This window comes from Pinus tabuliformis, chromosome 2_2, assembly GCF_031772625.1.
Source record: "Pinus tabuliformis cultivar Carrire ecotype Pingquan chromosome 2_2, CPIR1, whole genome shotgun sequence".
In the NCBI taxonomy this organism is placed as follows: Eukaryota; Viridiplantae; Streptophyta; class Pinopsida; order Pinales; family Pinaceae; genus Pinus; species Pinus tabuliformis.
The window spans coordinates 739770441-739788273 of NC_142300.1; the positions used below are offsets into that span (position 1 = coordinate 739770441).

The 17833-nt window shown below is 38.6% G+C and overlaps 2 protein-coding genes and 1 pseudogene across 4 annotated transcripts in view; all 3 read right to left on the bottom strand.

Moving 5' to 3' along the window:
- LOC149194778 (E3 ubiquitin-protein ligase CSU1-like) overlaps nt 1-17833 on the bottom strand; it is a 286100-nt gene that overhangs the window by 87421 nt on the left and 180846 nt on the right. The window lies entirely within an intron of this gene.
- Nucleotides 1065-1880, bottom strand: LOC149194779 (uncharacterized). The gene has a single exon (XM_089407887.1). It carries the CDS (start codon nt 1662-1664, stop codon nt 1368-1370), a length of 297 nt encoding a protein of 98 aa, XP_089264013.1. The 5' UTR covers nt 1665-1880; the 3' UTR covers nt 1065-1367.
- Nucleotides 3954-4484, bottom strand: LOC149194780 (ABC transporter B family member 1 pseudogene; annotated as a pseudogene). Its single transcript, XR_016254804.1, has 2 exons — nt 4310-4484; nt 3954-4204 (listed from the first exon to the last, which is right to left on the bottom strand). The product of XR_016254804.1 is annotated as an ABC transporter B family member 1 pseudogene (transcript).

Genomic DNA, 17833 nt, shown 5'->3' on the forward strand with positions numbered 1-17833 from the left:
ATTTCCAGCTCCGATCGGATTTTCTATCAGGGAATGTCAGGATTGCCAGGGGAGGGTGGCGGAGAAGGAGGGTGGCGGAGCTAGGGGAGGGTGGAGGGATTGCCGGCGGCCGGAGCCGGACGATTTTCCGGGCGGTGACGGAAACCAGGCCATTCCTCCGCCTAGGTAGACTACTCCTTTCTCCATTGGTAAGGTAGGTGGCCTTTTTAAGCTACTTCTATTCTACAAAACTACAGGAATAAGTAGAATTTAAAGGGTAGGATCTTCCTTCTCTGCAAATAGTTATTTACAGACAGTTTGTAAAGTAAGATTACATTTAAGACTTTTTCTTACAAAACAGTTGAAATAAATGAAATTTGTTTTTCATTATTTTCCTTTCTTTTCACAAGTAAAATCTTATTCTAGGTTACTCTCAATATCCTTGACCAAAATGGCCTTTGAGGTAATCTACATGATCCAATCTTGATCTTGGAACTATACAACAGGAAAAAAGTACTGTCATTTACCCATGAATGGTACTCATTTATCAAAGACCTCAAAACAAAATTGAAAGATCAGACATTTAAACACATATACAGAGAACATAAAATTGATTTGATACAAGAACGACTATGGCAGGGTAAGCAAGGTCTAGATCTAAGTGCAGTATTAATGCTATTTTGAGGAAACAGATTTCTTCTTAAATTTATTTGAACATTGTTCCTCCACATATAAAAATAAATAAAAAATATAAAAGAGTAAAAATAAGTAAATGAAAATACTCCTAATGCGTTGCCCTCTTCATGAAATTTTATCACCCAAATTTGCCGTTGAAGAGCTGCTGCTGTCGACGTGCAGACAGATAAAAGTGTCTGAGGAAAAAGAAGGGGGTGTAAAGGGAATTCAGGACAGAATTAACAAATATTTTGAAGGAATGAATAAAAATATAGAACGAAGACGTTGTTTATTTGTTTTAGATGACTGTGTTAGATCTAAGTCATACTTCCATCCAGTCATTGCCCACGTCTATTGGGAACTTAAAACATTTGAAGTTCCTAAATTTATCCAAAACAAACATCAAAAAGCTGCCCAACCGCTTGAGTGGTCTGAAGCGTCTCCAATTTCTTGATGTTAGCTGGTGTCAACAGCTGTCTAGCATGCATTTGGGGGTTGAAGCCCACAGATATATAGTGTATCTCAATGTGAAGGGCTGCAGAAAGATCAGACATTTAAACACATATACAGAGACCATAAAATTGATTTGATACAAGAACGACTATGGCAGGGTAAGCAACATTACATGCATACTTAATTATGAGACAGATAAACCTGAAGGCCAACACCACTACATTACAGTTCTAACTTGATAGTGCCATAATACTTCAAGTCTACTTCTTTGCTGCATTATTCCTATTACCAAAATTAGCAGCAGCTTTGGCTGCCCTGTCAAGAACCCCAACAACCATCAATGCTCCTGTTGCAAAATAACTGCTGTTGACAGGTGTTGTTCCTGCGTTGCAAGCTGCATGCCCAGCTGTAATCAAAGCTGCTTTTGATATCTCTCCGAAGAATTTGCCAAAATCTGCCACCTTTGTTGCAGCAGTGTCCATCACTTGATACTTCTCGTCTAACTCTTTGGCTTTGCTTAAAGTATCTTTTCCTAGGGTATAACCTTTTGAAAGCATTGTTGTAACCACTTTTACTGCCTGGTCAGCAAAATGGAACAAAAAATCTCAGTTGCTTATCAAGGACTTCAAACTGTCCAATAACAACAATGTTAATATCCTCAGAATATCATAGGCTAATTGAGAAAATCATTTTTCAGTCTAAGAAGTATGACTTTCTAAATTTTGATGTAATATCTAAATTTTACTTTTCTCCATTGGTAAGGTAGCACTCAATGCATATATTGAATCTTCAGAAGAAGATAAAAGAAGAAAATCCTGTGCTCTTCTATCTCAATTTCAGAATGCCATGTCAATCTGAATGTGACTATATTCAGAATGCCATGTCAATCTGAATTTTTTCACGGAAACCGTTTTGTTCACCTTCGAGCATTGTCTGTCGGACCCGCTTGGTCAGATTCTCGCCAACGATTTCCCAGAAGGAATGCTGCACCGTATTGAAAACGAGGGCGCTGAACGATATCCCTATCAGAACGAAGCAGTATTTCTTGATTTCATTTTTTATGTATAACAGATCAGGGTTGTAATAGATGCTCAGCACGGCACTCAGGACATAAGTGAAGAGTGCGCTTATGGAACCACAGACCATGGACCCTATGGATCCTAGTAGGGCATAGGCCCATTCTGGGGCATTCATCTTGACTAGTCTCCAGAATGACCCTGCCTGCTCTATGAAGGGTACTTTCTCTGTTTTGTGTGCTGAGTTGACATCGACAGATGTGTTGAAATCGGAAGTTGAGAAGTCTGAAAGCCTTCTGGAATAGGGAGATCGACCATAAGAAGAATTTCTTCCAATTATGGGCGAGCTCACAGAATTCCTTGCGCTGGAGGGCCTGGAAATGGGCAAACAAACAAAAAATCAAAACGAGAATACAAATCTATGTTCATTCTATTTCCCCTTTCTTCCTGGGATCATTCAAACTGATAAATACTGAGAATTTATGGAAGGTACAGAACAAGTTTCCTTTCTATCTTGGTGATGAATGAGTGGGTCATTCAGAATGTGACAAAATGTAAAAGTCCATAAACTTCTACAGAGTAACATCTAAAGTACCAATAAACACTAGAAGGGTTAATGGGAGGAGCAAAACAACTACAATTTAAGAAAAAAGATTTATCTCTAGACCGAACAAAACCATTATAATTTGAGGAAAAAAATGAAGGATTGTATGAGAAGGCATCCAAACAGTTTGGTGGAAAATCTTTCACTGTAATAAAACCAGAAAAACTTGGCAGCTGCTAAATAATTTTCCAAAGAAAACCCTGAGGATCTATAAACAAACAAAACAATTATAATTTCACAAACTGCTAATCTAAGGACGAACAAAACAAGTATAATTTTATGAAGAAGAAGCTGAGGATAAGCATTATAATTACAGTTTTACAGAGAAGGCCCCAAGGATTTATGGGACTGCAAAAAAAATTACAATTTTATAAAGAAGGCGAGAGGATTTATGGGAGAAACAAAACAATTCCAATTCTATAGACTTTCAGTGAGAAAACTATTGCATAGGTTAACCACAATGTGCCATTATTGAATTAACATAGTGGGATAAAACCTTTACCTGGCACTGTTCTTTCTTGCATTGTTACCAAGCTCATGGGCAGTTTCTTGGAGTCTGATCAATGTTGAATAAGCCCCGTCATCCCCTTTTGAGATAAGGTCATCGTGAGTCCCCATCTCCAAAATGCTCCCCTGCTGAACAACTACCACCAAATTAGCCTTCCTAATGGTTGAGAGACGATGTGCCACAACTACTGTTGTTTATCCTATCATGAACCTGTCCAGGGCTTCCTGAACAAGTTTTTCTGATTCAGAGTCCAGAGCACTGGTTGCTTCATCCAAAAGTAGTATGGCCGGGTTCTTCAACATCGCTCTGGCTATTGCAATGCGTTGCTTTTGTCCGCCTGATAGTTGGCCACCTCTTTCACCAACCTGGAGTTGCAGACCCAACTTAGTACAAATCATAACCATGGCTACTATAAACTCTAACATATAGAAAAGGAACAGTTAGATGGAAGAAAAGTGCTATAAACCATATATATATATAGTTCAACTCCTGGGGATTTGGGTTAGAAAGAGAAGGGAAGGAGACTTGATGGTGGGAGAAGGTATTCCAGGATGACAAGGTAAACATATCAGAGTGTTGTTATCCACACACACAAGTCATAAAGAGCGACTGGAAGACTGAGCAAGGAAACAAGCATAATCACCAAACAACTAATCAACCATCTCTGCAACAAACAATCAAGTGACAACTAATCAATCATCTCTGCAACAAAGAATTTTCAGTTATTATAGCTAGTAGCACATACCTGAGTGTCATATCCTTCGGGGAGCTTTGTGATAAAAAAGTGTGCATTTGCAACTCTGGCTGCTTCCTCCATTTCCACCTGGGTTGCATCCTCTCTTCCCAATAGCATGTTTTCCTTAATGCTTGTTGCAAACAATGCCAGTTCCTGACTCACAAGCCCTATCTGCTGTCTAAGCCATTTCAACTGCAGAGTTTTGATGTTAAACCCATCAAGTAGCACTTGACCTTCATTCACAGAAATTAAAAACAGTACTTTTGAGAAGCAATTCATTAAACTAAAAACCGGAGTTCAGGGTATGAAAATGCCATGTAAAATCATGTATTGGATACCTTCAATGGGGTCATAGAAGCGCTCGACCAGAGCAACTACAGTACTCTTTCCCGACCCACTTCGACCAACCATAGCTACAGTTTTTCCTGCGGGAATGTTCAATGAGAAACGGCTGAGAACGGGTATCTCTGGTCTAGAGGGATATGCAAAACTCACCTGTGTCGCTTCAGACCTCAGGGCGAGCGACTCTTCACTGATCAGAACGTTCTTCACTGATGATCTAATGGCTGGAGATTATTTAATCGTCTAACAATCCATTTAACGGCCCACATCGAGACACGGTTGCATGGAGGGGAGTTCATTTCAGAGGGAACGCCTTACGGCGTAATAATTGGAATATGATATTTACATGCCAAATCTGAATCAAAATCCTATTAAAAACACCAGCAAGATATTTGAATGGCTGACAATCGCTGAGGTGATAGCCACCAAAATAATTGTTGCAATACTAATTATGGCCCAAAATGGTAATTGGAACCAATACACAGAATTTTAAATGAATTCACTCAGGCATGTGTAGGGATGGGTTTCAATCCAATTCCAATAAGGTACCCAAAGGTTTTCATCGTTAGCATAATGAACCTGTGAGGACAATTTCCCCAATCTTTCACAAATGACAAATGATTAATTATGGATCCCCAAAAGGATTGATTCCCCGTTTTAAAGAATTGATGGATTCTTCTTCAATCTTCTAGAAGCACTTTTATTTTACTATTTTATTTTCATTCTAAAAACTTCTCCCTTCTATTTTATTTTATTTTATTTAGGTCACTTTTAATCCCAAAAAATGATGAATCTACCTTAACAAATTCTTCGGCCACTAAAAGTCATTCTTCATCATCCCATTTTGTAGATCTCGTCATCCCAGTTCCAACGAGCTATTATAGCAAGGTGTTTCTTCAAATAACATCTTTAGCGTATTTAATTAAAATATGCTTGATAATAACCCTATTTTACAAGAATCGTCAAAATGCAACAAAACCAAGAATGAATTGTGCAGAACTGATCCTCATGATGAAATATAGCAAGCAAATCCTGTCGAACCCCATAAAACTCTTCCAAAATCCTCTAGGTCCACCGTTGACTCATGTGACCTGGACAAAACCCTGGAAATCCACCCTAACTGCATCATAAGGGAAACAAACAATGGGGATATTACACAATTATAGATGTCACTTATGTTTACAATAATGTCTATATTATTTGTATCATACTTGGAGTTTTTTTTAATATAGTGACTAAGTGATTAATGTTTGATTAAAAGTCAAACGTTGGCAAAGGGTCAAAATCGTCATATTACCTATGAGATGCTCTTACCAATGTTTAAAAAGTGTAAATGGTAATGTTGTTAATATCATACGAAAATTTAACAAGCAACTCCATAATGTTGTTAAAAGTCAGTGTTAGAACCATGTTAAAATTAAAACCCTATCCTAACCTTCAATCTAATGTGTTGAAATATGTAACTAGGTTTGGTCTTCATAATGACATGTGTAATCATGATTTTATGTAATTAATGTAAAGAATAAAAATAAAATTATTTTTGTTATGCTTGAGACATGAGTTTCATGCTCAAGGAATTTTATTTTTATAGATCAAGCTCTCATTGTGAGCTCTTAGGATTGGTCATTAAATCATGAAGTCAATTGAGTCATTGTCATGTATGAGAGACCCTTCTTGGGCATGTTACATATTTATTTGAGTCATTGTAAGAGTCAAAAGACCCTCCAAGACCAAGTCCAAGTGCTACAAGCAAGTCGGCCTTCAAATAAAGTAATAAGCCTACACCAAGATGACATGTCGAGACAAGCCGACTTACAAGTATGGGAAAAAACCTATAAAAGGGAGCACTCAGCCTCATTCAAGGACACATTCATTCAAGCATAAGAAGTTCAATCTAGACAAAAAGAAGAACATTGATAACCAGCAAAGGAAGGAGGAGGAAGAGCGAAGTTTTCTGATATGTTTTTGGGCCACTTTCCATTCACACATGCGAGGAGATTAGGGTTTGTATATCTGCAATAAGCCTGAATTACAGTCATCACAAGAAGGTTGAAACAAGGCAAGGAAGAGACCTATATTATAGGTCGGATACATAAGGAAGATAGCCCTAAGTCAAGCGAAGGAAAAGGCATGGTGAAGTAGCCCTAATTCAGTCACACGTGGGAGAATTGCAATCTCCTATAGGAGGCCGAAAATTACAGAGAGAGAGACCGAGAACCTCAAACTTGAATTGCAAAATCGAGGGTGAGGAAAGAAGGACAAGTTGCATAATCTTCAAGAAGAAATTGACTTTCACTTGGTCTTGGTGTGGTTGTTGGTCAAGGGTCCAGGTCTTGGAATTCACCAATTGAAAATTCTATAAGAAGAAGAAATCGGTGGGTTTTCCTCTCAATCTTGGAGAGGTTTTGGCCCTCGCTGATAGCCTACATCTTGTGTCCTTTGTCTCAATGTTCTTTATGGTTTGGTAGCTATTTGATGAAGAAAAACCACATAATAGTAATCAAGTCAAGAATAATGTAATTAAGAAAAAGTAAAAAGTCTTCACAAGCATTTATCATTGCTAGAGAAATCATCTCATCTCTTTACCCTAAATTTCTCAATTATGACTTTCAATGGCCTTCACTTCATTATGAAGCTATCAAATTGTGTCACAACATAAAGTGATCTAATGTCACTGTAATAAATTTTTTTGAATAGACTTCGTTTCTTCTTAAAGGTTTCTACACTATAGATCTCAATGTTCTATGTCCTTGTGTGGCTTGGTTGTTTTGATGGTCTCTTGCGGTTGGTAAAGATCCTTTTGCATGGCACCAGAGCTTGAGTATGACATGGCATATAGGCTCTTTAGCGTATCATGTACACAAGTTATTGATCTATTTGCTCTATTTTTCCAACATTAAGGATAGGACACGTAAATTTTTAATTGGATTTTAAGTTGTTTTTAACACAATAATAGATCAATCGATGCTTGCTTCTCCAATGAGACATACATTGTTGGTTTATCTCATTATCACACATTGAAAACTATCAACAACCTATCTCCAATCTCTACAACTTTATTATCTATTTGCATAAATTATTAAGCCCCATACTCAAACCTTGACAACAATGACCTTCATGAAGGTTCACACCCAATGCATATATATCATCTTGTAGAACTAGAGATCACACATGTTTTCGTGTCTTAAGAACTACACGACATCGACTTAAACCAATAACATAATCGAAAGGTTGTTGTCTATTAAAAAGAATAAAAAAAAGAATTTTTGCACACCAAATAAGCTTGTACCATTATTGAGGATACCCCTAGAATACTGTAAAGTTCTCTTAACCATAATTCAACCCTTAAATACCCTTGTTAGGTATGAAATACCATTGTAATTTTCATTTGTAGTCTATACCATGTACACATTTACATATCACACCTATAATTGGATGAAGATTAGGTGGAAAAATACAAGATATCAGTGATTGCATGTCCGATTAATTGTTGCACATTGAAGAGATGCCATGTGACATATAATGTTAGTATTTTTATTTCCGAGGAGCTATTCTCCCATGGTATTATACTCTAATCAAGTTTTTACCATTTTCCCTGTGTCCTAGTTCTCATCTTGCTTCTTCTCAAAGTAGTATCAAAAGTGTATGTGTGTGTATATATCAGTGTTGCAGGAATCGCCCCCCCCCCGGATCCAAAGGCAGAATCGCGGATCGGAGCGAATCGATCCGGAATCCCCACTGGAAGCGCGATTCCGTTTTGGAGGTGGCACGATTCCGGGCAAAAAAAACGATTCCTGCCATTTCATGTTGCGGCCCCCCGGAATCGCGGTTCGGCAGACGCTTCGGGCACGGGGTGGCGCCACGCAACCTGCCCGGAAGCGCACGCCACCCGCACGCCACCCAGGCGCAACCCGGACGCAACCCCGCGGGCAGCGAATTAAACATATTTTTTTTTTAATTTCTTTTAAAGTTTAACTTAACTAGCATGAGGGGGTGGGTTAGGTGAGTTTAGGGTGAGTTTAGGGTGACTTTAGAAAAGAATAAAGCCCCCATTCTCTTCTCATTTGCTCACTTTGAGTTTATGAGAGTTGGAGAAGAGAAGAGAGGAGAGGAGAAGAGAAGAGAGGAAAGGAGAGGAGAAGAGAGGAGAGCTTGGAGGAGTGAAGAAGGAGGAGCTAGGAGAAGGAGGAGGAGCTTGGAGCAAGAGCTTGGAGGACTTCATCTACAAGAGCTAAAGAGGTAAGTTCAAACCCCAAACTCCCTTGTTTTTTTGAAAAAAAAATTGTATTTTTCTCCTCTCTCTCCTACTCTTTCCCATTGTTTCTACTTGCTCCTTTATTTACAGGTTGTCCACCACCTATATCCATATTCCAAGATGGTGTTCTTTTGGCTTCTATGTATCATTCCACTCTTGGTTTTAATGATGGCAAGGGTGAGGAATAGAGGGGAAGAGGAAGGGGATGAACTTGGTCCTAATAGTAGTGACCCAATGTATGATGAGGAGGAAGGGTTTGAAGAGGAAGGGGATGAACTTGAAGAGGACACTGAAGCACAAGATGGGAAAGGTACATCAAATCCCTTGTGGAACTATGTGACCAAACTTGAAGGGGGAAAGGGTGGTGGATCTTACAAATGGATGTGCCCTCATGGTTGTCATGGAGGAAAACCATATACGGGTTCATATACCCGTCTGAGGAGGCATCTTTGTGGGGTGCTAGACAGTGATGAAAAAAAGGGTTCTGTGGGGGTAACCATTTGCCCAAACATTTCAAGTGAACAAAGACAAAAATACATCAAAATAGAGATGGCTGCACAACGAAAAAACAAGAAACAAAAAACTCATTCTGAATCAAGTGCAACCTCTAAATTTGGTAGTTGCCCATCTCCTCATGGTACTTTTGCAACCTCTGGAGGTAGAAAAACAATAGGGGATTTCCTTAATGTTACTGGGAGGGATGATGTGGATGGAAAGATAGTCCGTTTTCTTTGTGCTTGCGGTGTACCATTCAATGTGCTTCGCTCTCCCTATTGGCATGAAATGGTAAAGGCCATCAATGAAGCCCCAAAAGGATACAAGGCCCCCAACTATGAGAAAGCTAGAACAGTGTTATTAGAAAGAGAAAAAGCTAAGGTTCAAAGAGCTTTGACACGTTTTACACATGAGTGGGTGGATTCTGGGGTATCCATTGTATCAGATGGGTGGACAAATATTAGAAACCAACATTTGATAAATGTTCTTGGTGTTTCTTCTAGTGGTGCAGTATTTATTGCATCTCATGACTCCTCCTCCATCAGTGCAACTGCACCAAACATTGCAGATCTCCTATTGAAATCAATCAAAGATGTTGGTCCGAATAATGTGGTTCAAGTGATCACAGATAATGCAGCAAATTGTAAGTTAGCAGGAAAAATTATTGAGCGTACTCATCCACACATCTTTTGGTCTGGGTGCCTGGTTCACACATTGAACCTTTTGATGCATGATATTGTGAAACACAAAGATTGTGGGTGGATTGCTGAGGTTTACAGGAAAGGGAAGCAGCTCATTAAATTCATCACAGGGCATACAAGGGTAAACTACTTCTATGGCACTTACTCCAAGTTGCAATTGCTTAAAATTGCAAAGACAAGATTTGCTAGTTATTACCTCACCTTTAGGCGGCTAGTGAGGGTGAGACAAGCTTTAACTAATCTGGTGTGTGCTGAAACATGGGATGAAATTAACGTCAGTACAGATGGTGCTAATGAAGTCAAGGACACTGTTCTTGACAGTTACTTTTGGTCACAGGTTAAATATGTTTTGCAATTCAACAAACCAATTTATTACATGATCAAGTTTGCAGATTCAGATCGACCAGTAATTGGGGAGGTGTATGAGCAAATGGATAGCATGTTGGGGCAGATTAAAGACATTGTTGAGCCTAGAGATACCACCTTGTACAATTATATTCGTGAAGAGGTGGAAAAACGATGGGATATGCTAAATGTTCCATTGCATGCATTAGCATATGTTTTGACACCTAAATACTATCATCCATCATGGCTTTCAAAACCAGCACCTGGGGGGGGAGTCAGGAGAAAACCACACCAAGATAAAGAGGTTCACGAAAAATATATGGCTGCATTGAGTAGATTAATCCCTGATGAGGAGGAGGCTGCATTGGTATGGAGACAGGTGAGCAACTATACGAGCAACACTGGTCCATTTTCGAGCATGCATGCAATTCAAGATCGAGAGCATTTTTCTGCTCTTGAGTGGTGGAACATGCATGGAGGGCCTACTCCACTTCTACAGAGTTTGGCATTGCGGGTGCTATCACAGGTGGTAAACACTTCTTCTGCAGAGAGGTGTTGGAGCTCTTATTCTTTCATCCACAGTGTTAAAAGGAACAGGTTGAATTTAGACCGGGCAGAGAGCTTGGTTTATGTTCATTACAACTTGCGATTGTTGTCCCATTACTGTGAAGATGCAAAGTCTAATAAAGACTTGTTGACTTGGGACAAGAATCCAGAGGAGCCCAATTTGGAGGATGGAGTGTTGCGACTAGAGCAATTAGAGGATTCTCTTATCCAGGTATGTCCATTGTGGTATGAATTTTCCAATTTTCCCTTATAAAGCATTTCTCTAATTCATGTTTTTAATTTTTTTGTTAACTAGTGTTTTTTTTTTTGCATGAATTTTTTGAGCGATTCTAGGATGATGACACGGGTGTTGATATGCCACCACCCCCACCCCCATCTGGTCCCTTGGTTTCTAGGTTCCATGGTTCAACACCAACGGCAGGGGGTTCTTCTTCATCAGTTCCAGTGCCACGACTTACACAGGGACCATCTTCTTCATTGCCACCACGTGGAGGCCCGCCATCACGTTCTATTCGTGGTGGAAGGAGGAGAGATTAGTAGATATATTCACAATCTACTTCTTTTTGTCATAGATTACTCATTAGACTTGTAGACTTGTGAATTTGAATTTTGAACCTTTTTGGCTTGGCGGTGACCAAGTGACATATTTTGTAAACATTATTATTTGAATTTTGGACATGACAAATGTTGACAGTTGCTCACTTGCTAGATAAATCATAATATGCTCTATGTTTTATGTTTTATAATATGCTTAAAAATTTGATGTATGTTTGTAATAGCTAGAATATAGATGATTGTTGTACATACTAGTAACTACAATGGAATCATGGATGCCATATCTATCTTGATTTATGCAAAAATATGCATGTTTTCATGTCTTCTACAATTAATTTGGTATTTGGGATGTTTGTTTTGAGTATAAATGCAAAAAAATATATAAAAATATATATATATAGCAGACGCTTCCGCGGACGCTTCGCTCCCTAGATTTTTGGAAAATGATGCTTCCGCGCTCCGCGCTTCCGCTTCGCTCCCGCTTCGTGCAACATTGGTATATATATATATATCGTGCCAATTGAAATAAAAATGTTGAAAGCTTCCCTACATAACAATATTACTAATCCTCGATACTTTTGGTCTCCGAATTAATACATTTATAAAACTTAGATATTTAATGAAAAGAGCCCTCTCACCAAATGATTTATGAAATATTATTCTTCAATGCTCATGTATCCCTTCTCATTTGTGAAGTTTTAGGTATTAGTAGGACTCAACAATGTCCTAAAACTTCAACCAATGCAACTCTACCTACTAGCTACAAATCCATTCACCTTGACACAAGCATAATATCCCCCAATCCTCAAGCAACTACTTAATAAGTTAATTACATGATTAATTATGCCAGCATAACATAAGAGATGCCTAAATGCTTCAGATATTAGAAGACTCGTTGTATTTGTGTTATCAAAAGCAAGTAGAAAGAAATGAGTGAACCTAAAAATACTTATTTCTTGATTGTCTGAAAAATGAATGTGTTCACCTCCCCAGACACAATGTTTAAATTCAACATTGAATTAACTAGTCAAATCCCTATTGCAAAACATGTATGAAACTAAGGGTATTTCCAGTAGGGGAGGTGCACACCATAAGACCAAAAGGTTTGACCATATTTAGCCCACTTTAGTTGGTCCCTAAAATTTCCAAAGCATAAAATCGCAGGAAGGCCGGTAACAATTAAAACCATTTATCTATAACTGTACATTTTGATTGGCGCCTAAAATTTCCGCGTCATTTACATCCATATGATGTGGTATAACTATGTCTTGCAAATTGCATTTGTTCACTCTTGGAAGATCAACCCTACTTAAAAGAAGCTAAAACCTAAAATTTCACCAAAATATGGGCTTTGTGCAGAGTGCACTATTGTAAAAGAAAGGGGATGTAAGGAAGTTAGGGTGCCTAACTTCCACATATGTAACTATGTTGTAGCAGCCTAACTTTTGTGTTGCTACAACCGCATTTTCTAGTGCACTAGATGCTCGAACACTAACTTAATCTGCGTGGTTCAAACAAAGCGTCGGATTCTATGACCATCTCCAAACAAAGTTGTAAGAAATAGAGAGATAAGGATCTGTGGAGAAGGAGAAATAAAGAGATAAGGATATGTGGAGAAGGACTGTGCAGAGAAATATGGGATCTTGGAGAGGTGGGCATAGGAGCTTTTTTTTCATCACACCATGAGGTTCGGTACTGGTCTTGGGATGTTAGACCCTTTCCATTTTGGTATGTTTGTGAAAGGTTTAGGTTTTTTTTTTTCGTCGTCGTATAATATCAGGCAAGTGGTGATTGGACATAATGAATGAATGAAATTTTAACGTCCACGAGACTAGCTATAGTCTATGGGACCAGTAGCTTCTCTTTTTTTGCCTTATGCAATTCAATCCTGTTATTATTCAAATTAATGATGACTTGACCCAACCTTCTAACAGTCCCCTCATTGAAAAGATAATGAATGCCAAGGGACAGATGTTAACAAACTGTTGTAACTGTCTCTGATGTCTCTGAAAGCATCACATTCCAAAATGAAATGTTTTTCCGATTCCACTGCCCTAGACATGCAAAAAGTACACACCTACTCTTCCCAAGCTTCTTTAGGTCTTTTCCACCAACTTGTTTCACACCGTAATTGATGCAAGTTAGTACTTAATTGGGCAATAAGAATATTTTCTCTCCATGGAATGCTAGCTCCAATGTACTCTTTTTGTTGGAGATCACATGTGGGGTTGAATTCTTGAACATAGTACTTCTTCTTTCTACCCAACTCTTTTTCTCATATATGCTTACGAAACTTCTCCATAACATAACTCTTCAAATCCTTGCTATTTGTGGGACATGCATTGATATAAATATTCTATTTTTGCATCCATTTGTTGTTTTGTCTCATCCATGATTTCTTTCTTTCACTCATTCTTTCATTGAAGATAACTTTAGGTCATCTAGCTTCTCCCATTTGCTCAGTTCTTTGAAGATACCTTATGAGACGCACCACAGCAATTGCTTCGATGGGAGTTGCTCCTGTTTCACTCAACATTATCTCATTAGAAACTGCACTTTTTATTTTAAACTTGCTCATGATCAAGCGTTTTTGGATTTTCTCAATTTTCTTCCATTTTGAGACAAAGATGCTGCTAGCCCACAATTCACACCCATATAATATCACTGGACAAACTAGGAGCCCAAAAAGCACTTTAATTGTTTTCCAATCCCATAACTCTGCCTCTCTACATCTGTTTTGAAGAGCATATAATGCTTTCCACCCTCCTAAAATTCTCTTCTTTCTGCAGTGCTCCCAATTAAGCTTGTTGTTGAAATCAATCCCGAGGTACTTGTATTCATTTACTTCTTCAAGAATGTTGCCTTCAAAGAAGAACGTATGTTGGCTCTGCTTCTTTTTATTTGAGAAAATCATTATTTTGGTCTTGTTGGTATTGACTTGCATCCCCACTGCTTTACAAAAATGCTCAAGGGAATATAGGTGCATCTGCAATCCCTAGGTCGATTTAGCAATCAATACAAGGTCATCAGCATATAAAATAGGTTTTATCACAAATTCCCCCAACCGAACACCATCCCCACCTTGCAGATTTAGCCACTCTTCCAATTTATCAATATATAAACGAAAAATGGTAGGGGATAAAGGGCAGCCTTGCTTGACTCTGATGTCACTTCTAAGGCTTTCTAAAATGCCCACTGAGGTTCTAATTTTGACTTTTACCTCTTCATAAAGCCTATGGACAACAACTCTATAATGCAAAGGAATTTCAAGTTCTTCCATTCTACTCCACAACTTATCTCTAGGGATTGTGTCAAATGCCTTTTTGAAGTCAACAAAGCAGCATAATACTTCTTCTTTGCCCTCCCAAACCTTTATGGTAGGGGATAAAGGGCAGCCTTGCTTAACTCTGATGTCACTTCTAAGGCTTTCTAAAATGCCTACTGAGGTTCTAATTTTGACTTTTACCTCTTCATAAAGCCTATGGACAACAACTCTATAATGCAAAGGAATTTCAAGTTCTTCCATTCTACTCCACAACTTATCTCTAGGGACTGTGTCAAATGCCTTTTTGAAGTCAACAAAGCAGCATAATACTTCTTCTTTGCCCTCCCAAACCTTTTCAATAATGTGTCTCAACGTGATACCATGATCTACTGTAGAATTCTTCAGCCTGAAACCTGCTTGCCCTTTTGCCCTCTTTTTTTTGACATCCGCCCACTTACTGATTCTATTTTCCACCATGCTGCTAAAGAGCTTTGCCAACAAAGGATTGATCATAATCGTTCTACAGTTGGAAGGATTATTAATGTCTCCACTTTTAAAAAGGGGTATTGCTAGACTAATTGTCCAATCTCTTGGGAATCCTTGCTGAATGACGTTGTTGAATATTTCCATGATATGCGGTGAGAGAATCTTCATTCCCCACTTTAGATATTCTACTTGAAGTTCAACCAAGTCCTTTGCCTTTCCTATTTTCAACTTCTTAATTCCTATCTCTACTTCCTGTAATGTGAAAAGCTTTGTGGTTGTGTTGATCCTGGGAGGAGGATCTTCCTTTGATTCTTTCTCATAGAGTTGTCCTGCATAGTCACACCATTGATTAGTTGTAATATTATTTTCAAATTGCTTCTTCCTTGGTTGAAGCTCCTACCAAAAAAGCTTTGGGTGACTCTTGCCTAGATATATTAACTCTTCTCGCCTTGTTTGCATGAACACATCTTTTTTCTTTTTTTAAATATATTTATATAACTTTACATTCACCTTCTCCTCGCCTGCCTTTTTCAATGTTTTCCTTGCCATTTTGCATTCCTCATCAAACCAAACATTTACAGGAAAATAATTTGATTCAGATTTCCTATTTTTTGCTCTTTTGCACTTCTCAAGTGCACTCTGAATTATATTTGTTAACTCATGACTATTGAGGCTTTGGCAACCACTCTTCCCTTTTTGAATTGATCTCTCCAACATTGTTTTGAAAATAGTGCAATTTTCTTGTGTTAGAAGAATTTTGCCCCTTGATATTAATTACTGAGAATATTAGGTTTTCCTCCTATGCTGACTTTCTTTTAACCAAGATAGCTTTATATAAATTGGGTTATGGTCTGATTTTAAGTCCCATATATGCTCTCCAATCTTAACTTCATCTATCCTATCTATCAAGCTTTGTGAACAAATAACGTAGTCAACAACACTTGCCCCATTCTATGTGTTGCAAGTGAGCTTCCTAGACCTTTTCCATTTATCTAGACCATTGCAGATAATTAAGTTGAAAGCACCACACAACATGAGCAACTCCTCTCCAAAATTATTGCTAACTTTGTCATCTTCTGAACACCTCAACCAATGGGGATTATCCTCTTCAATGAGCCAGAAAGGATTGTGATCCTCTTTGCAACAAAAAATACTAGCTTGTTGATTTGTTGTTCTAGCATTGAAATTTCCCACTAAAATAACTTCTCCCTATTGAGAATATACAACAATATCTTGCTTTAAAGTTGCATATGGGTCTTTGCAATCTAGCCCTTCATTTTTGTAGGTTTTTGAGACTTGAGGTGCAAAATAACATGTTGCTTATGTCGTTCCCATTCTCTGTTATTTTGAACCATAAATATTGTTTATTTGTATCTTTTTTCATAAACTGTATGTGACGACCTTCTTTTTCTTTCACTAAAACCAGTACTTCTCCATACCCTTTGCCATTTTCTGTTGCGTCTTTCCAAACTGCTAATTTCAAATAACCATCAGACATAGGAGTTTTACAACCATCATGTTCAAGAATTTCTATTAGCCAAACTATGTCTCTACCTTCTACAATAAGCCCCATCCCAGTTCCCCTCCTCCAAAGACCTGGTTGACCGAACTGTCTGATGGATATGGTTATGTGTGCAATCTACCTCTTATATCTTATCATTATTGACACATATAAGGCTCCAAAAAGGTCACAAATAGACTGTGTGGTTGGGGTCTGTTTTGTCACCGTCTTCTTACGTGGTTTTGGGGTGCTCTCTATTTCTGGTTTTTGAAGTGGCGACCAACAACATGGGTGGCACAGATGTTTGAGCACTAAAATTTAACTGGCTTGTCTTTCTCTGATGTCAATTCTTGGTCATGTGAACAAGCTCCCTGAAAATGTGAAGGGAGATTTAGAGGTTTCATATAGAAGGAAGGTGCGTGCGAATTTTATGGTCTTTACCAGACCTTGCAAAGATTCACTGACGTTGTTGTCACCGCTGGTGGAGGTGTCCTAAATAATGGTGCTGTTGGTGTTGCTAGTCCTTCTTTTTTGTCTTGAGATTTTGTTTTAATTTTTTGAAGGGGATTATGTGGTGACTGTGGATATTTCTGCTATCTTCTGGGGGCGACCAGAAGCTTTCTGTATTTTTCTAGTGATTTTCAGCTTGGGTGTGGTTTGGCCATCTTTGAATTTTGGTTTTTTCTTCCCGCCTCTAGACTTCAAATGGCGATTTCCTGCCCATATGCCACTATCCTCACTACTGATAACATTTGATTACTTGTTGGATTTGCACATCTAGTTTTTGGATCTCGATGAGTTTTTGAATGCTTTAGTACATTGTGGGTTTTTTCCCTTATTGGATGGCAGCACATGACTAAATTTTATGCTCTTAAGAGGTTTATACCTCAAGGTTATTTGCAACAGTACCTTATGCTTCATAGTAACTGTTGTTTGTTGGTGGTTTACAATAACACCAATCCCTCGGTGCCCTCGCCATTTCCAGATCGAGTAGATAGCCTTTTTGGTTCAGTATTTATCCTCCCTGGATTCGGGCCAGATTCAGAATTTATCCCTGCACTATCGGCCTTCGTGTTTTTCTGACTTGGGCAGTTGTGGTCTGTGCCCTTAGGGAGGATGAATTGGTTGGGCACTGACATTGTTGACCCCTGTTAGCTCTGCTATATAAGCAGGATTTTCTAAAGTTGGGGGCCACTTTGTCCATGGTCATGCTCAAAAGGAGGCCCGTACCGGTCGCTCTCACCTTCCCCTCCACCTCATCTATCGTCCTTTCACCCCCATTTCCCGAGGCTTGCTATCAAAAATCATATGAAAACCTTTACTCTTAAGCCCCAAGCGCTAAGTTTAGAA

What these genes read in the sequence shown, in the direction of transcription:
- LOC149194779 (XM_089407887.1), bottom strand. Translation starts at nt 1,664, where the DNA reads ATGCTTTCAAAAGGTTATACCCTAGGAAAAGATACTTTAAGCAAAGCC.